Source organism: Canis lupus, chromosome 7 (assembly GCF_011100685.1).
Source record: "Canis lupus familiaris isolate Mischka breed German Shepherd chromosome 7, alternate assembly UU_Cfam_GSD_1.0, whole genome shotgun sequence".
In the NCBI taxonomy this organism is placed as follows: Eukaryota; Metazoa; Chordata; class Mammalia; order Carnivora; family Canidae; genus Canis; species Canis lupus.
Window position 1 is genome coordinate 25,151,642 of NC_049228.1, and position 16,087 is coordinate 25,167,728.

Genomic DNA, 16,087 nt, shown 5'->3' on the forward strand with positions numbered 1-16,087 from the left:
TTTTCATTTACATTCATCTCAAAATATTTTCTAATTTCCCTTTTGATTTCTTATTTGACTTCTTGGTTATTTAGGAGTATGTTAATTTTTCTATTTGTGAGTTCCCCAAATTTATTTCTGTTACGGTTTGTAATTTCATTCCATTGTGTTCAGAGAATATAACTTTTGTGATTTCAGTCCCCTTAAATGTATTGACACTTGTTCTGTGATCTACCGTGTGGTCTGTCAAAGAATGTTCCATATGTACTTGAAAAGAATTCTGCAGGGTAACTGGGTGGCTCAGTGGTTGAGTGTCTGCCTTTGGCTCAAAGCATGATACCGGATTCCTGGGATCAAGTCCCGCATCAGGCTTCCTGCAGAGTCTGCTTCTCCCTCTGCCTATGTCTCTGCCTCTCTCTCTTTCTCTCATGAATAAATAAAATCTGAAAGAAAAAGAAAGAAAGAAAGAAAGAAAGAAAGAAAGAAAGAAAGAAAGAAAGAAAGAAAGAAAGAAAAGGGAAGAAAAGAAAAAAGAAAGGAAAAGAAAAGAAAAGAAAAAAGAAGAAAAGAAAAGAAAAGAAAAGGATTCTGCTTTTGTTAGGTATTCTCTGGATGTCCTTAAGGTCTAGTTGGTTCATAGTGTTGTTATTCAAGTCCTACAAATCCTTGTTGACCTGTGCATACTTCTGAATGTTAAGGCCCTAAGTTTCTTCCCTAGCAGCTAGCTTTCCATCAGCTCAGTTGGCTTTATATTGGGGAAAACAAATACTCCAGCTTGATAGGTTTACTGATGTATATTGGCTGACATTTTCTGTATTAAAACCATAGAGAAAATAGCAAGAGAGAAGACAAAACAAAATTTCTCTGATTTTAAGGAACTTAGTCTAGTTATAGCCTAACTTTGCTTTACTGAGAATACTATTAACAGGGGTACCATAGTTAAGAAATCTAGTAATATTGATAAGAGACGTTGCTAACCTAAACTTAGGTATTGGGAATGAGTAGGAAGGTGTTTCAAGAAACATTAAAAAATAAAATGGTAGGATATGGTGACTGATTAGTTGAGGGAGAAGGGTTTGGGGAAAAGGGAAGTCAGTGATGATTCCCCATGTTTCTGTCAATGGATAAGTGACTCAGTCATTGACATGAGGAACAAAAGGTTTTTGGTAAGGTTGAAATTATTTGAGATACTAGTTAGACATGGATGGCTAATAGCCTACTGATTGTATGGCCCTGCCTGGCATTCAGAAGAGAAGTATGACCTGAGATATAGATTTGGAAAATCATCAGCATTGTAGTTGGTATTTGAAAGCTGAAAAATACACAAAATCTCTCAGGGACATTTTTTGAAGGAAAGAATTGAGAAAGGAATTCTGAAAACCACATACATTCCAGAGATGGGCAGAGAAGGAATAGCCCTCAACAGACACACAGGAGTGGCCTGCCATTAGTGGAATATCTGAACAGTATGCCATTATAGAAACCTGAAGGGCAGCATTTGCAGGAATAACTGGTCAACATTATTAAATGCTATATCAAAAAAAAGATAATTACTGAGATTTAACTGTTGAATTTCAAAAGAAGGTTGTTGATGTGCTTTTTTTTTTCTTTTTTTTTAACTAACGGTCTGAGACAGGTTGGAGTTAGAAATGTGGGTTTTTTTTTAAGCTCCTCTGAATAAGGATTTAAGCATGCTGGTAGGAAAGAACTAGTAAGGGATAAGTTGAACAAAAGAATTATTAGTGCTGCCCCTCAAAATGTCTCAATTTCATTGTAATTAACAGTCTGAAATAATGAATTTATGGGGGACAAGTTAGATTTTCTTTTCCTTGTGAGCTTTTACCCCTACATTCAAGATTACTGAGTACTTGCCAATCAGATTTGTCATTGTGTCTCAAAATAACTTGTGCAGACTGGAGGAACAAACTTCCTGTTCTCAAAAGGAGCCATTATTGTAGCAGCAGGAGAGATTTCAAAACGTGATCTGAAAAACTAAAGTCTGGTTAAAATATTTGGCCTAGGTACTAAAAATCATTCATGGATATTTTTGTGTTGGGACTGAGTTACCTTTATGTTTTAGAAAGGAGGCCAAATTAAGGAGACATCAATTTTTACAAAGAAAGCAACCAATATCAGAAATTTGCATTTAGTTTGAAAGCAGTGAACAAGATAACAGATCAACTAAAATGTGTAGTGTAATCCAAAATATACCTGATTTTGGTTATTAGTTCTTGTTGGGTTGTTCATGTTTGGAATACATTGAATATATTGAATTCGATCTATGTAATATACAGCAGGATACTGTATGTAATACATCTCAATCCTAATGAAAAGCTGAAAAAAATACAATAACCTTTGGGCTGTTTGCTACTATGGGTAAGTTTTCCCTGCTTGTTACCTCACAGATATTTTCAAGATGACACTTTTCTACCACCTCTTAATAACTGGTGATGTCCTTTTCAGTGTAGCACATTTACACACAATGCATAACTTTATGTAGGATAGAAACCTGGAACTTGAAACTGTACACAAAGTTGGAAGTTGTCGTTCACTTTATAGAAAGTATTATTTCAAACTTCAGGTCACACAGCTTCCCCATGAATGGTTTTATCTTTCCTTACTGTTTCTTCTAAATTTGGCATTAACTTTCAGATAGAAATGTTTCTTTTTGTCTTTCTGAACACTGGGAAAGTAAGCCAGCTAAATCAATCCTTTGCTGCTTTCTCAACCCTTCTGTGTTAAGTTGTATCTTTCAGGCTCCCCCCCCCCCCTAAATCAGAAGCCATTCTTTTTATACCTGTCCCAAGTATTTGTCCATTTGTACTAACATTACTATATAAATTATATTAGTTATATCTAGAATGTTGTGTACAATATAGGGTTACAAATTCACATATTTTGGGAAGAGAGATTTTTACAATCAAAATTAGATCTTTCTTCACAGGGTATTTTTGCCAAAAAAACCTTGAGGTTCCTCAGAAATCTCAGCCTAGTATTTCATCTGTAAGTTAATTGATACTTTGCTGAGAATTATAACACTGAAAAGTGTTATAATTTATTATTGATTTTCCTTTTTGTTTTGATTTCCTCTTTTTAGCTTCATTTTTCAAGTTGGTTAAAAATGTTCTGATATTGCCCCATTGGTTGCTATGGAAATGTTCCAGAGGATGGAAAATTAAATTAAGACCAAGAATAAAGGATTAAACTCCTCTCATAGGGCAGGCTGAGAGGAGATCCAAGATTTTGTTCTTATAGACAATAAGGTTTTATTTAGTATATCTTTCTCAGGACAATTTATACTTCAGATTCACTTAAGAGCTGAACTGTGGTCTCAGTCCACAATTTATTAGCTTTAGGCAAGTTATTTAATGCTGTTGAAGCTCAAGCATTACCTATAAAATGGGCATAAAAAATGCCTCAGAGCAGTGACTGGCCCAGACTAGATACTTGATGAATTTTATTTCTGTGTTTCTCCCTGTAAATCAGAGGCAATTTAAATGAACCCATATAAAGGAGATGATACTACAATTTTAACACGTTTTTGAATGTCAGTTTTAATATATTTAAATGACATCTTCAAAGCAGTGTAATTTAGCTTTTAATAGGGCTATTGCTGCATTCATAGAACAAATCTGAAGGTGTCTTTATGTTTTTAAATTATTATATTTAAAAATTTGAAAATTAAGACCATTTATAAGCCTTTAATGGTGATTTTAATGGTTTTATTGAAGTATACTTTACATAGTGTAAAATTCACTTATTTTAAGTGTGTAATTCAATGAATTTTAGAGAATTTGCTGAATTGTGCAGTTATCAAGATAATCCAATTTTAGATCATTTCCATCACCCTTAAAAGTTCCTCTACCTTAATGACTATATTAACTCTCTATAAGATGGCACAAATTATAGTATTTAAAAGTACTAGCTTGGTAGTTAGGCTGGCCAAGTTTGAATCATAGTCCTGCCACTTGCTAGCTTTGTATCTTTGGGTACTTGTCTGTACTTTGGTTTCTTTATCATTAAAATGAAGATAATTGTATTACAGCATTGCTGTGAACATTTAATTAATTTGATACTGTATATAGAGCACAGAAAGTGCTGGCATTTAACAGTTGTTGGTGACTGGTGGTAGTTTATTTTGTTTATATTTATGGTATACATTTAAATAAGAAAAGAATGTGAAAACACCTTGCATAAAGCCTGACCTTTTAGAAAACCAAGCTCTTTTATGTATCCTATCATGATTTTGTTTGTAGTAGCCAAGAGCACTAATTCTGCTGTAAAAATGTGCATGTTTTGGGGGAAGTTATATGATATTTTAAAATTTGGGCCTTCTTCAAGGTGGACTGATTGCTATATAATTGTTGTATGTTCTGTGTTATCAACTTAGTATCAGTAAAATCACTAATTGCCATTTACATAGGGGAGTAGGCCTTGTTTTAACCAATAGGAAGTTAACCATTGGTTTCATCATTGAGCAGCAGCCTCTCCTTTGGATTTTGTTAGAAGTAAAGAGGGGGACACCTGGGTGGCTCAGTGGTTGAGCGTGATCTGTGAGTCCCAGGATCTAGCCCTGCATAGGGCTCTCTGTGGGGAGCCTGTTTTCTTCCTCTGCCTGTCTCTGCCTCTCTGTGTCTCTCATGAATAAATAAATAAAATCTTAAAAAAAAAAAAAAAAAAGAATCTGGATGTTGGTATTTGGTGTTTTAGTAATTTTATTTCATATATTTACTCTTGACTGAAAGGATGTTTATTACATTCGCTAAGCCATATGTTCTATGTGGTTTAGATGTATTTTGTGGTTGAAGATGATATAAACATCTGTCTTTGAGAAAGCTTGGAGAATGTTTAGAAAGATGCCTTTGGAGAAAGATGTTTAAAGAATGAGGAAGTAGAAATTGTTCTTAGATCTAACAACTACAATGACATTTGCTTTATGATTTTATATTCCTGAAATAGAATCATCAAAGACTGAGTTATTATTTGTAATCATCAAATTTCCCAAGCAAAGTCAAGCTTTTAAAATACTGTTTTCCCTTTGGTCTCTTCATATGTATCTTTCTGATCAAAAGAATGCTTTTATTTTCAGTGAAGAACCTGATGCTGGTTCTGTATGTTTATTCTATCAAGTTTGTTATAGTTGTCTCTAAGAACTACGTTACTAGAAAATGTAAGAGATTAGGGCAGCCCCGGTGGCTCAGCGGTTTAGTGCCGCCTTCAGCCCCGGGTGTGATTCTGGGCTCCCTGCATAGCGCCTGCTTCTCTCTCTCTGCCTGTGTCTTCCTCTCTCTGTGTTTCTCATGAATAAATAAATCTTTTTAAAAAATGTAAGATTAGCAACTGTACCTCATTTTACTAGGTTAAGTGAGATGAAATGAAAAATAAAATTAAACTTGTGCTAGTTCTTTGAACGAGGTAATTTATAGAGAAGTTATAAAAGGGCTTTTAATAAATTTTGAAAAGGACTCCTAAGTTTTGATTATTTGGATATCCATAAGTGTAAAATGGTCAATGTAATAAGGAAAAATGTTTTAATTTTACTGTAATTTATCTTAGAAATAGGCTGAGTTGTATTCCAGATATAGTTAGCTTCTCTTTTTGTTCTTTCAAGTTTATTTGCACTTATATAATTATTATATACATTTTATTAGTTGTCCAATTGTGTAACTGCTATGTTTGTTAGATGTCTTTCCAGACTTTTTTCTTCCATCCATTTACATCCATCAATACCAAGACTAATATATAGAATTTTTTTCTCCAACACAAATGATACTATATACAGGTCTGCAAGTTTTGTTTTGCTTGATATATCTTGGATCCCTTTCCATTTCCAGTGCATAAATTTCTTTTTTAATAACTGCATCTGTTTCCATAGTACAGGGATACCCTCTGTTTATCTAGCCATTCCCCTATTTTGAACACAATATTTTTAATTTGTCTCAATTACAAAGATTTCCAGCCTTTCTTTTAAAAGAATTCTGTTATGGATGCCTGGGTGGCTCAGTGGTTGAGCGTCCACCTTTAGTGCAGGGCGTGATCCCGGTCCCACATAGGGCTCCCCGCATGGAACTTGCTTCTCCCTCTGCCTGTGTGTCTGCCTCTCTCTGTGTCTCTCATGAATAAATAAATAAAACCTTAAAAAAATAATTCTGTTATGAATACATTGGTAGATTATGTTTGTGTAATATGAAAGTCAGTGTAATGTTTCTTTGCTGTATTAGAATTTTTACGTATCAAGTTTTCTAAAAGGCATGATGGTGGTATAACCATAACCATGATGGTAGTATAATTATTTACTTTATTAAATGAGAGAGAAATCCCATAGTATTGTTAGATTCTCCTTCCAATTTGGGCCTTGAAGGAGATCTCAGTGGATGAGGATTGGTAAGAATAGTATGCAGATTGGGGAGTATTAAAAACAATGAAGTGGGATCCTTCCTGCCTCTTTTAGTGCCCTTTTGAGTAGTCTTTACATTATGACCACGCACAATAATAGTAGATAAGAGATCATGTATTATTTGGTCCTTACTGATTCTTTAATCTCATCTCATGCATATTTCTCTTGCTCTCTTTGCCTTTTGTTTTTGTTTTTCATTTCCCTGTTGTTTTTTTCTAGCTCCCTAATGGTAGTATATTCTATAGTCTTCAGAGCCTGTCGTTCTACTTTTCCTTACCTAGAATGGGTGCACACATTTTATGCATTATTTTTCCCATAACATTTATTCTTCATCTTTAAAATATTACCATAAATATCATTTCCTCAGGAAAGCAATGCCCCATACAACCCCATCCCAATTTGTTTAGATTATCTCTGTTATATGTACTTAAATCCCTGTCCTTTGCCTTTACTTTAATATCATTTACCATGCCTTGGAGTCATGTACTTACTTTGTATCATTATTGTTTAAATAGATTAGATAACGAAGGAACCAATGTAAGGTCTATGCAGACTTGGAATGACTTGCTTGTGGACTAATTTTTAGCCCCACTCCTGGGCACATAGTAAAGACCAATAAAACATTTTTTTTGCAAGTAATGGAATATTTAATTTTTACTGGGAATGGAGAAAGATTTCTAGGTATAATTTCTAAGAAAAACTGGTTTAATAAAAAAAGTTGTAAATAACAGCATTTAAAATGCTTTCTTTCCAATTAATAACATATATTTGACAAATGAATAAAGAAACTGAAGAGAGAATAATAGCTATGGTTTTCCTGTGGAGGTGGGATGAAAATGAAGACTAGAGGGATGGGAGATAGGAATGAGAGGGAGATACTCCAGTGTAACCGTATAAAAAAAATGATGCCTGCAAATATCACTTTTTAAAAATTTCCAAGAGTTGTAGTCTGTTGAGACTGTGGTGCAAATACAGAGGAAATATATATTCATATAAATTTTTATTCCTGTTTTTTTTTTTTTATGTTTTTACCAGTTACTTTATTTCACTGAGTCTGTGATTCTTATCTTCTCTTTCCCTTCCTCTCCAAATAAAACCTTTGAGAATCTGATAAAAGTCACGGATCTTATTCCCAGAAGAATGAGCATGTATATATAAATATTTTTACATATTAAAGATTAATGGATGCCTTGATCCAAGCCAAATATTGTTAACCATGGTTTTAGTAAGCAAGAGTATTTTAAAAATCAGGTGTTTGGTGGTAGTTTTCTATGCAAGGCAATCCGGTGGAGGGTGCAGGGGATGCTAAAACTAGGAGTTAGGAAACTTGGTTTCTAATCCTAGCTCTGCCATTATCAAGCTGCATGACTTTGTAACTATTTTACTTGTTTTGCCTTTTGGTCTTCTCCATGTCAAATTGGTGCAGTGGAAAGTGCACATAGGCTTTAGTGTGTCAAGTCCTGACCTGAGGTTGTTGTGTCCTGACTTTGCCGGTTACTACCCTGTGACCTTAGACAGAGTTCTCTGAATGTTTTTTTCTGAAAAAAGAAGGAAAATTATTCCAAATTCTTTGGGTTTTAAGATGAAAAGAGTTGTTTGAAAAAGTTTCATAATACTTGCTACTAATGAGGACATAAGTAAATATTAGCTCATCTTGAAAAATTAGGCTAGAACCAGATGATCTCTAAGGGTCTTTTACCAGTAAAATTTTATGATTCTATTTTAAACAATTCTTGTTACAACAGGATAATTTGGAAAATTTGTAATGGCAGCACAGATCTGAAATCAGGTAGGAGAGTCATGAGTTTTCAAATATGTAAAACTGATGTTGACCATATTTTCTACCTGTTATCCATATTGCAATGTCTGACATGTAATAAATCTCAAATATTTACTTGCAATTTTATGACTCATTAGGAATAATATAGATAAGAATTTCTTAATGTAGAGTTTTTAGGTACCTTAGAGATTTCTGAATAGATTTCCACAGATCTATGAACTCTGAAATTATGCAAAATTTTTAGTATGCCTAAATTGTGAGGAGCTATAGCTTTCATAGTGAACAAGACAGATGAGGTCTCAGTTCTTGTGGAGTCTGTATTCATATAGAATATAGATATTGAGTAAGCAGATAAAAATATAAGAAAGAAAATGCTACTTATAGATGATGGAAATGCTTTATAGAGAATTTAAATATAGTGATGGACTAGAGTGATTTAGAGTTTTGAGTGGTCAGGGAGGACTTGACATTTTTGGTGGCATCTAAGTGATAAAGAGTGGTTTCCAGTTCAAAGATTAGATAGAATAGCTTGTAGTAACATACTAAAGTGGGAACAAGCTTCATTTGAGGAGCTGGACAGTACTGGGGTGGTGAGGATAAGTATTAGAAAATAAAGTTAGAGTAGAATTAATAGGTCTTATCATTTAGGATTTTGTAAATCAGAATATGAAATCCAGACTTTATTCTAAATCAGAAGGCTGTTTTGGGATTTTAGCTGAAGGATGATGAGAAAGAGAAACTCAAAATGGAGATCTGATGATTCTAGCATTTAGAAGAATTTAGGAGGTCAAAAACATAACAAATTGGAAAGGATGAGGGGAATGTGGTTCATGCACACTTTCAAGAAGCAGGGAGTTAGTAATTGTTTCATATCTTAACTGAGAAGACAAATGAGATTAGAACAGTGACCTGACCATTAGATTTGGCAGTTAAATTTAGCAGAATTGCTATGAAGTTAGTAGCTGTTAGGGCAGCTTTGTGACATTGGTTTTTGAATGAAGTCACAAATAGTTCCTTTATATTTAACCTTTAATCTTAATATGGTTAAGAGTTTGGATTTTGTGCCAGTATATCTGAGTTAATATCTTAGTTCTATTTCTTCTTACCTTACTCAGCCTCTCTAAACCTCCGTTTCTCAAATCTGTAAAGTGGGATAACGGTAATTACCTACCTTTTATAAGTCCTCTATATAAGGCGTATGTGGCACATAGCTTTGTAAATAATAAAAATTATAATTATATACAATAAAACACGTTTTGTGCCCTTTGGCACTTGTATAAAGTGTTGGAGAGACTAAAGTGTGCTGAGTTTTATCTCTACTTTTATAGTTAACAAATTTTAAGTTGTCTACAATGTCATACTAATAAAAGGGAACCATTTAACTCTACAGAGATTAATGTAAGATCAGATTATCCACAGGCATTGATATAAATTGCCATGCTAATCTATAGAAAAGTTCATGTGGGTGATATTTTATTGATTTAATCAAGCTCAAAAAGCAGTTTGTGACTGATACCAGTTCCTTTTCTGAATATTCTATCTTCTAAAAATTTTTTTTCTTTTGGAGCATTCTTTAACCCCATACACAAATGTAGCATTTGAGTCTGCAGTTGAATAGAGTAATTAGATACTGTATTCTCTTTTTTACCATTCTAGATGAGAGTTTCAATATGTTAAATAGTAATAATTTAATATAAATATACTGGGCAGCCCGAGTGGCTCTGTGGTTTAGTGCCGCCTTCAGCCCAGGGCGTGATCCTGGAGACCCGGGATTGAATCCCCCATCAGGCTCCCTGCATGGAGCCTGCTTCTCCCCTCTCTCTATGTCTCTGCCTCACTCTCTTTGTGTCTCTCATGAATAAATAAATAAAATCTTAAAAAATAATATAAATATACTTGTAGTTATTCATAATCTACTTGATTAAATCCATTTTAGTAGAAGTATTTATCTTTAAAACATTATGGAAATCAAAAGATTTTGATTTCTAGCAATTTCTTTACTCATTCTTGTTATTGCCGGGGCCATTTTAACACACATGCAGATAACTTTAATTTTAGATCCTGAACATGAAATTAACTTGGTTAAATCCATTTATCTTACAGCACACTTTGCAAAAACCCAAACAAAGCTAAGATTACTCAGAAGGCAGATATTATGACTATGCTGTTTCGCTAACAATTCAGTCTGGCACATAAGTAGTGCTTAGTAAATATTTGTTGAGCGAACAGATACATTGTTAGCATACCTAATGGAAACTGCTCTCTCAGCTCTCTCATCAATAATAGGCTTGCATTTAAGATTGAGTTATTTCGATAAAACAAGAATTAAATGTAATGCTCAAAAAGTAAGGTATATAGAGGATTTATTTTCCTAGTTAATTACAGCTTAAATAATTTTTTCGTCTTTGTAAGTGGTCTCTCTTGAGCATAATCAAATCTTGAAGAACCTTGTAATACTGTTACTTTATTGTTCTGTGCATCAATTCTCATTTTTAGAAACTACAGTTAGAGATAGTATAAATTGTATTGTTTAAGATATATTTTGGAAGTTTTAGGTTGACTTTTGTATATAAGAAGAATTTTTTTTAGATATAGGTGATGAGTTTTACAATTTGACTTTTATCCTCGGCCAAAAACAGGATAGGCAATGAAATTTCATTTAATTTGAATTATAATTATTTTGTCATTTATAAATTTGGGGATTTAAAAAATCTTTGAAGTAAATAATTTTAACTGTGCATTTGTTCTAACACAACGCACAGTAGCAACAAGTACAGGCCATATCAGAGGTTTAAAGATAACTATCTGCAAATAAAATTCTTAACAATATCTAAGACCCTTAAAAACAGACTTTAAAAAAGCCCACAGACTCTTTATCTCATTACCCATACCTACTTTGATGAAAAAATATTTTAATGTTTTTACTTCAGGCCAATTTTTAAAAACTTTATTGAGGTGGAACATACACAGAAGCATAAATATCAGTGTGTAGAGCTTGTTAAATTTTCACAGCTGAACAGATTGATGTAACTGATGTTTAAATAAGAAATAATATTCTTAACCTTAAAAAGGCTAATTCTTCATTATAATTCTAGACTTCAATAAACTTCAGAGACTTAGATACTGTATTTAACTTTATTACTAACTTCATTTGTTACCTGGGGCAAGTAATTTTCTTCCTGGGGTCCACTCCCCATCTCTTCAGTAAGGGGATGAGACAAGATGTTTTGTTAAGGCTCTAATTTTATAAAAGTGTGAAACAGTGTACTATAGTGTTATAAATGGGGTATAAAAGGTTGTAAGTAGTAGAGTGTAAATGCATAGTTTAATTGAAAAGGAAGACACACTAATTTTTTTTCTTTTTTTGTTTTCCAGGTTATATTTCACACTATGTGCTGACTGTATCTACAGAAGATATTTAAAAAAAAAAAAAACTTTTTTCAAAGATTTTGATTCCAGTGGAATCTTTGCTTTAGATTATTTTGTGTGTGTGTTAGTGAATTATAACTCTAGTAACAATGCCTGTACAAGCTCCACAATGGACGGATTTCCTCTCCTGCCCAATTTGCACTCAGACTTTCGATGAAACAATTCGAAAGCCCATCAGTTTGGGTTGTGGTCATACTGTCTGCAAGATGTGCCTGAATAAACTCCACCGCAAGGCTTGCCCATTTGACCAGACCACTATCAATACAGATATTGAGCTCCTCCCCGTGAACTCAGCATTGCTGCAGCTAGTAGGTGCTCAGGTAAGATGAATGACTTATTATTCTTTTAAATTTCTGAGTGTGTTTTCCTTCTAAGAGAAACCTGTTGAATAAAAATTGAGCAATGTTGCCTTCTATTTAATTAGATAAAATTCTATTCAGTACTGTGTAAATCCTTCATGTCAGTGTGTTGAGAGATATACTGTGGCAGTGCAGGATTTTCAGTCATAACACAGTAACAGCCATTTAATCTTGGTGGTCAGCCTTTCTCAACAGTCTTAGTGGTTCAGATCACTAGAGAAACCTAAGAGGGTAAGTCACAAGGACCTCTTAATTAATATTGAGGAAAATATTACTCATAAAATTATTACATTTTACTTAATAGGAAAAGTGAAGCTACTTCAGACAATTTTACTTAGTAGACACTAACTGAAATGAAAGATAAGGACAGTGACAAGAACTGTAGAGCGTAACCTTTGGGAACCATTTTTCTAGAATAGGAGCAAATATCCCCTGGTACCTAAATGTAAAAGTCAAGCAATTCTGATGGTAATACTCTGAAATTTTATGTCTGTGTTCTTGAATCTAGTTGTTAGTAATATATTCAGAAGATATCACAAAGCCAAGAAATGCAGGTTTTTGAAAGATAGATATGATTTACTTAAGTAATCCTTTACTAAATTTGCATAGTGAGTCTGAAATGCCATGTATTTACCATAAATCATTTTCTGAATAAATATATTAGAACTTCGGATCTGGCCCCATTAATGTTCTCTAGATCAGTCTTGATATAAGCTGCTAAAATGTAGGAAGGTTGATATTATGTATGTTGGAGATGAAGAGAACAGTTCTAGAATAGCATATTCAAAAGGAAAACTTATTTATAAACCTCTCTTGGGGATCCCTGGGTGGCTCAGTGGTTTGGCGCCTGCCTTTGGCCCAGGGCACTATCCTGGAGTCCCGGGATCGAGTCCTGCATCGGGCGCCTGCCATGGAGCCTGCTTCTCCCTCTGCCTGTGTCTCTGCCTCTTTCTCTCTCTCTATCACGAATAAATAGTAAATAAATCTTAAAAAAAAAAAACCTCGTGATGTCACCAATACTACAAAATATTTGTCAAATGGGAAAGTGCAATTGATCCTTTTTTGCTTCTTGTCCTGAATTTTTCGTTTCATAATCAAGTCTCTTAATTTTGAAAATCCCACTGTGACATTTTGGGAAACATTTAAATAGACTCATTAAGGATAATTTTAGAAATATACTGTTTTAATAGCAAATAACTAAAGGTTGCTTTTTTTCATTAAATTGTCTAAAGAGGAACTAACTTTCCATAAAATGAGTAAGACCTTGTTATATCTTAACTGAAACAACTAATTTTAATGATATTTGAGTATGGGGCATTTTATTTTATTAATTTTTTAAGTTTAAATTTTAGGTAGTTAACATACAGTACAATATTGGTTTCTGGAGTATAATTTAGTGATTCATTACTTATTCACAACACCTGCTGCTCATCATAACAAATGCCCTTCTTAATACCCATCACCCATCTAGCCCATCCCTACCCTATGTCCCTCCATCAACCCTTAGTTTGTTTTCTATCTTTAAGAGTCTCTTATGGCTTGTTTCCCTCTTTCCTTTTTTCTTTTCCCCCTTCCCATGTGTTCGTCTGTTTTGTTTCTTAAATTCCATGTATAAGTGAGATCATATGGTATTTGTCTGTCTCTGACTGACTTATTTTACTTAGCATATTCTAGTTCCATCCATGTCATTGCAAATGGCAAGATTTCATTTGTTTTGATGGCTGAGTAATATTGTTATACACACACACACACACACACACACACACACCACATCTTTATCCATTCATCAGTCAATGGACATTTGGGCTCTCTCCACAGTTTGGCTATTATTGATATTGCTGCTATAAACATTGGGGTGCATGGATCCCTTCGAATTTGTGTTTTTGTATCCTTTGGGTAAATACCTAGTAGTACAATTGCCAGATCACAGGGTAGTTCTACTTTTAACATTTTGAGGAACAAGGATAGAGCATTTTAATGTATAGTAGCCACTATTTTACCTTTAAAGATTTCCTTTAAAAAGCTGTTAGAGTTTATAAATGAATTAAGCAAAGTTGCAGGATACAAAGTCAACACATTAGTTGCATTTTTATACACTAGCAATGAACAATCCAAAAGGAAATTAAAAAAACAAATCTACTTACAGTAAGCATCAAAATAATAAAGTACTTAGGAATAAATTTAGCAAAGGAAGTGAACGAATCATGCACTGAAAACTACAAAACATTGCTGAAAGAAATTAAGACAAGTAGGCATTGCATGTTCATGAACTGGCAGACTTAATATTGTTAAGATCATAGTACTACCCAAAGCAATCTACGAATTCAATGCAAGCTCTTTCAAAGTCCCAATGGTGGTTTTTCTTTTTGCAGAAACAACAACAAAAAAACCCATCCTAAAATTCATATCAGAAGGGACCACAAATAGCCAAAACAATCTTGAAAAAGGACAAAGTAGGAGGAATCATACTCCAGATTTTGAAATTGCAAAGCTACAGTGATCAAGACAGTGTGATACTGGTATAAAGACAGACATTTAGATCGATGGAATAGAACAGAGCTCAGAAATAAACCCACACATATGAAATGATTTTTGACAATGTTGCAAGACCATTCAGTGAGAAAAGGACAGTTTTTCCAGCAAATGGTGCTGGGAATATTGGCTATCCCAATACAAAAAAATGAATTTGGACCTTTACCTCACATCATACACAAAAATGAACTCAAAATGAACCAAAGGCTATGTATAAATGCTAAAACTACAGAACTCTTAAAATAAAATACAGGCATAAATGTTCATGACCTTAGTGTAGGAGGTGGTTTGTTGTTTGGTTGGATTTTTTTTTTGATAAGACATGAAAAGCATAACAAATAAAAGATTAGTTGAACTAAAGACTTAAAACTTTGTGCTTCAAAGGGCACCATCAGGGAGTGAAAGAACAACTCACAGAATGAAAGAAAATCATTGTAACTCATATATCTGAAAGAAAGTTGTGTCTGGGATATGTAAAAGACTCATAACTCGAAGATCTGAATAGACACCTTACAAAAGAAGATAAACATACAGATGGCAAATGCACTAATGAAAAGTTGCTCAACATTATTTGTCATTAAGGAATTGCAAATTTAAGCAATGAGATTCTGCTACATATCAATTAGAATAACTAAAATCCAAACACAGAGAAATGCTGGTGAGGATGTGGACGAACAGAAACTCATTTATTGCTGGTGAGATTGAAAGATGGTATAGCCACTTTGGAAGTGATTGTATGATTCTATGATTCTGCTTATGGAAAATGTCCAAAATAGGCAACTCCATAGAGACAGAAAATAGATCAGTGTTTTCCTGTGGTTGGTGGGGAGTTAGGAGGAAATATGGGAGAGGGGACTTAAAAGATTATGGCATTCTTTGGAAGGGTGATGAAACTGTTCTGAAATTGTGGTATGGTTGCACAGTTATGAATATACTAAAAACCATTGAATTGTACGTCTTAAATGGGTCACTTATATGGTATACAAGTTTTATTTCAGTAAAGCTATTACAAAACCAAAGTAATCCATTAAATTTTATGTGTTAGTATAGAAAAAGTCTTCTGGAAGAATTCAATAAATTTAGTGGGAGCTTTGATGTTACCACAGAGTAGCATGTATAAAATACACTCAATAAAACGTTTAATTCATGAGTACTCATACAGACCTTTTCTTTTGACCTCAAGGTCCCTGAGCAGCAGCCCATTACTTTGTGTAGTGGGGTTGAAGATACAAAGCATTATGAGGAAGCTAAGAAATGTGTAGAAGAATTAGCATTGTACCTGAAACCACTCAGCAGTGCTAGAGGTAAATCAGAAGCTAAACAAATGTTTATTAAAGATGTTTTTATTACCATTAAAAATGTGGCCTGTAGGGGCACCTGGATGGCACAGTCAGTTAAGTGTCTGACTCTTGGTTTTGGCTCAGATCATGATCTCTCATGGTCAATCATGAGATTGAGCCCCATGTTGGGCTCTGCACTCAGCTCAGAGTTTACTTGAGTTTCTCCCTCTCCCTGTGCCCTTCCCACTCCTCTCTAAAATAAATACCTCTTTTTAAAAAATTGTGGGCTGTAAATGAATGCTAATGAAATACACTTATTTATTGTAAATCA

At 33.8% G+C, this 16,087-nt stretch overlaps 1 protein-coding gene across 5 annotated transcripts in view; it reads left to right on the top strand.

Moving 5' to 3' along the window:
• Positions 1–16,087, top strand: part of RC3H1 (ring finger and CCCH-type domains 1) — a 79,363-nt gene that overhangs the window by 21,232 nt on the left and 42,044 nt on the right. For all 5 annotated transcript variants that reach the window (XM_038542463.1, XM_038542466.1, XM_038542467.1 and 2 more), the window contains exons 2-3: positions 11,532–11,905; positions 15,660–15,780. In XM_038542463.1, the coding sequence (XP_038398391.1) occupies positions 11,675–11,905; positions 15,660–15,780 (352 nt within the window). In that variant the 5' untranslated portion in view covers positions 11,532–11,674. The remainder of the gene's footprint in view (positions 1–11,531; positions 11,906–15,659; positions 15,781–16,087) is intronic.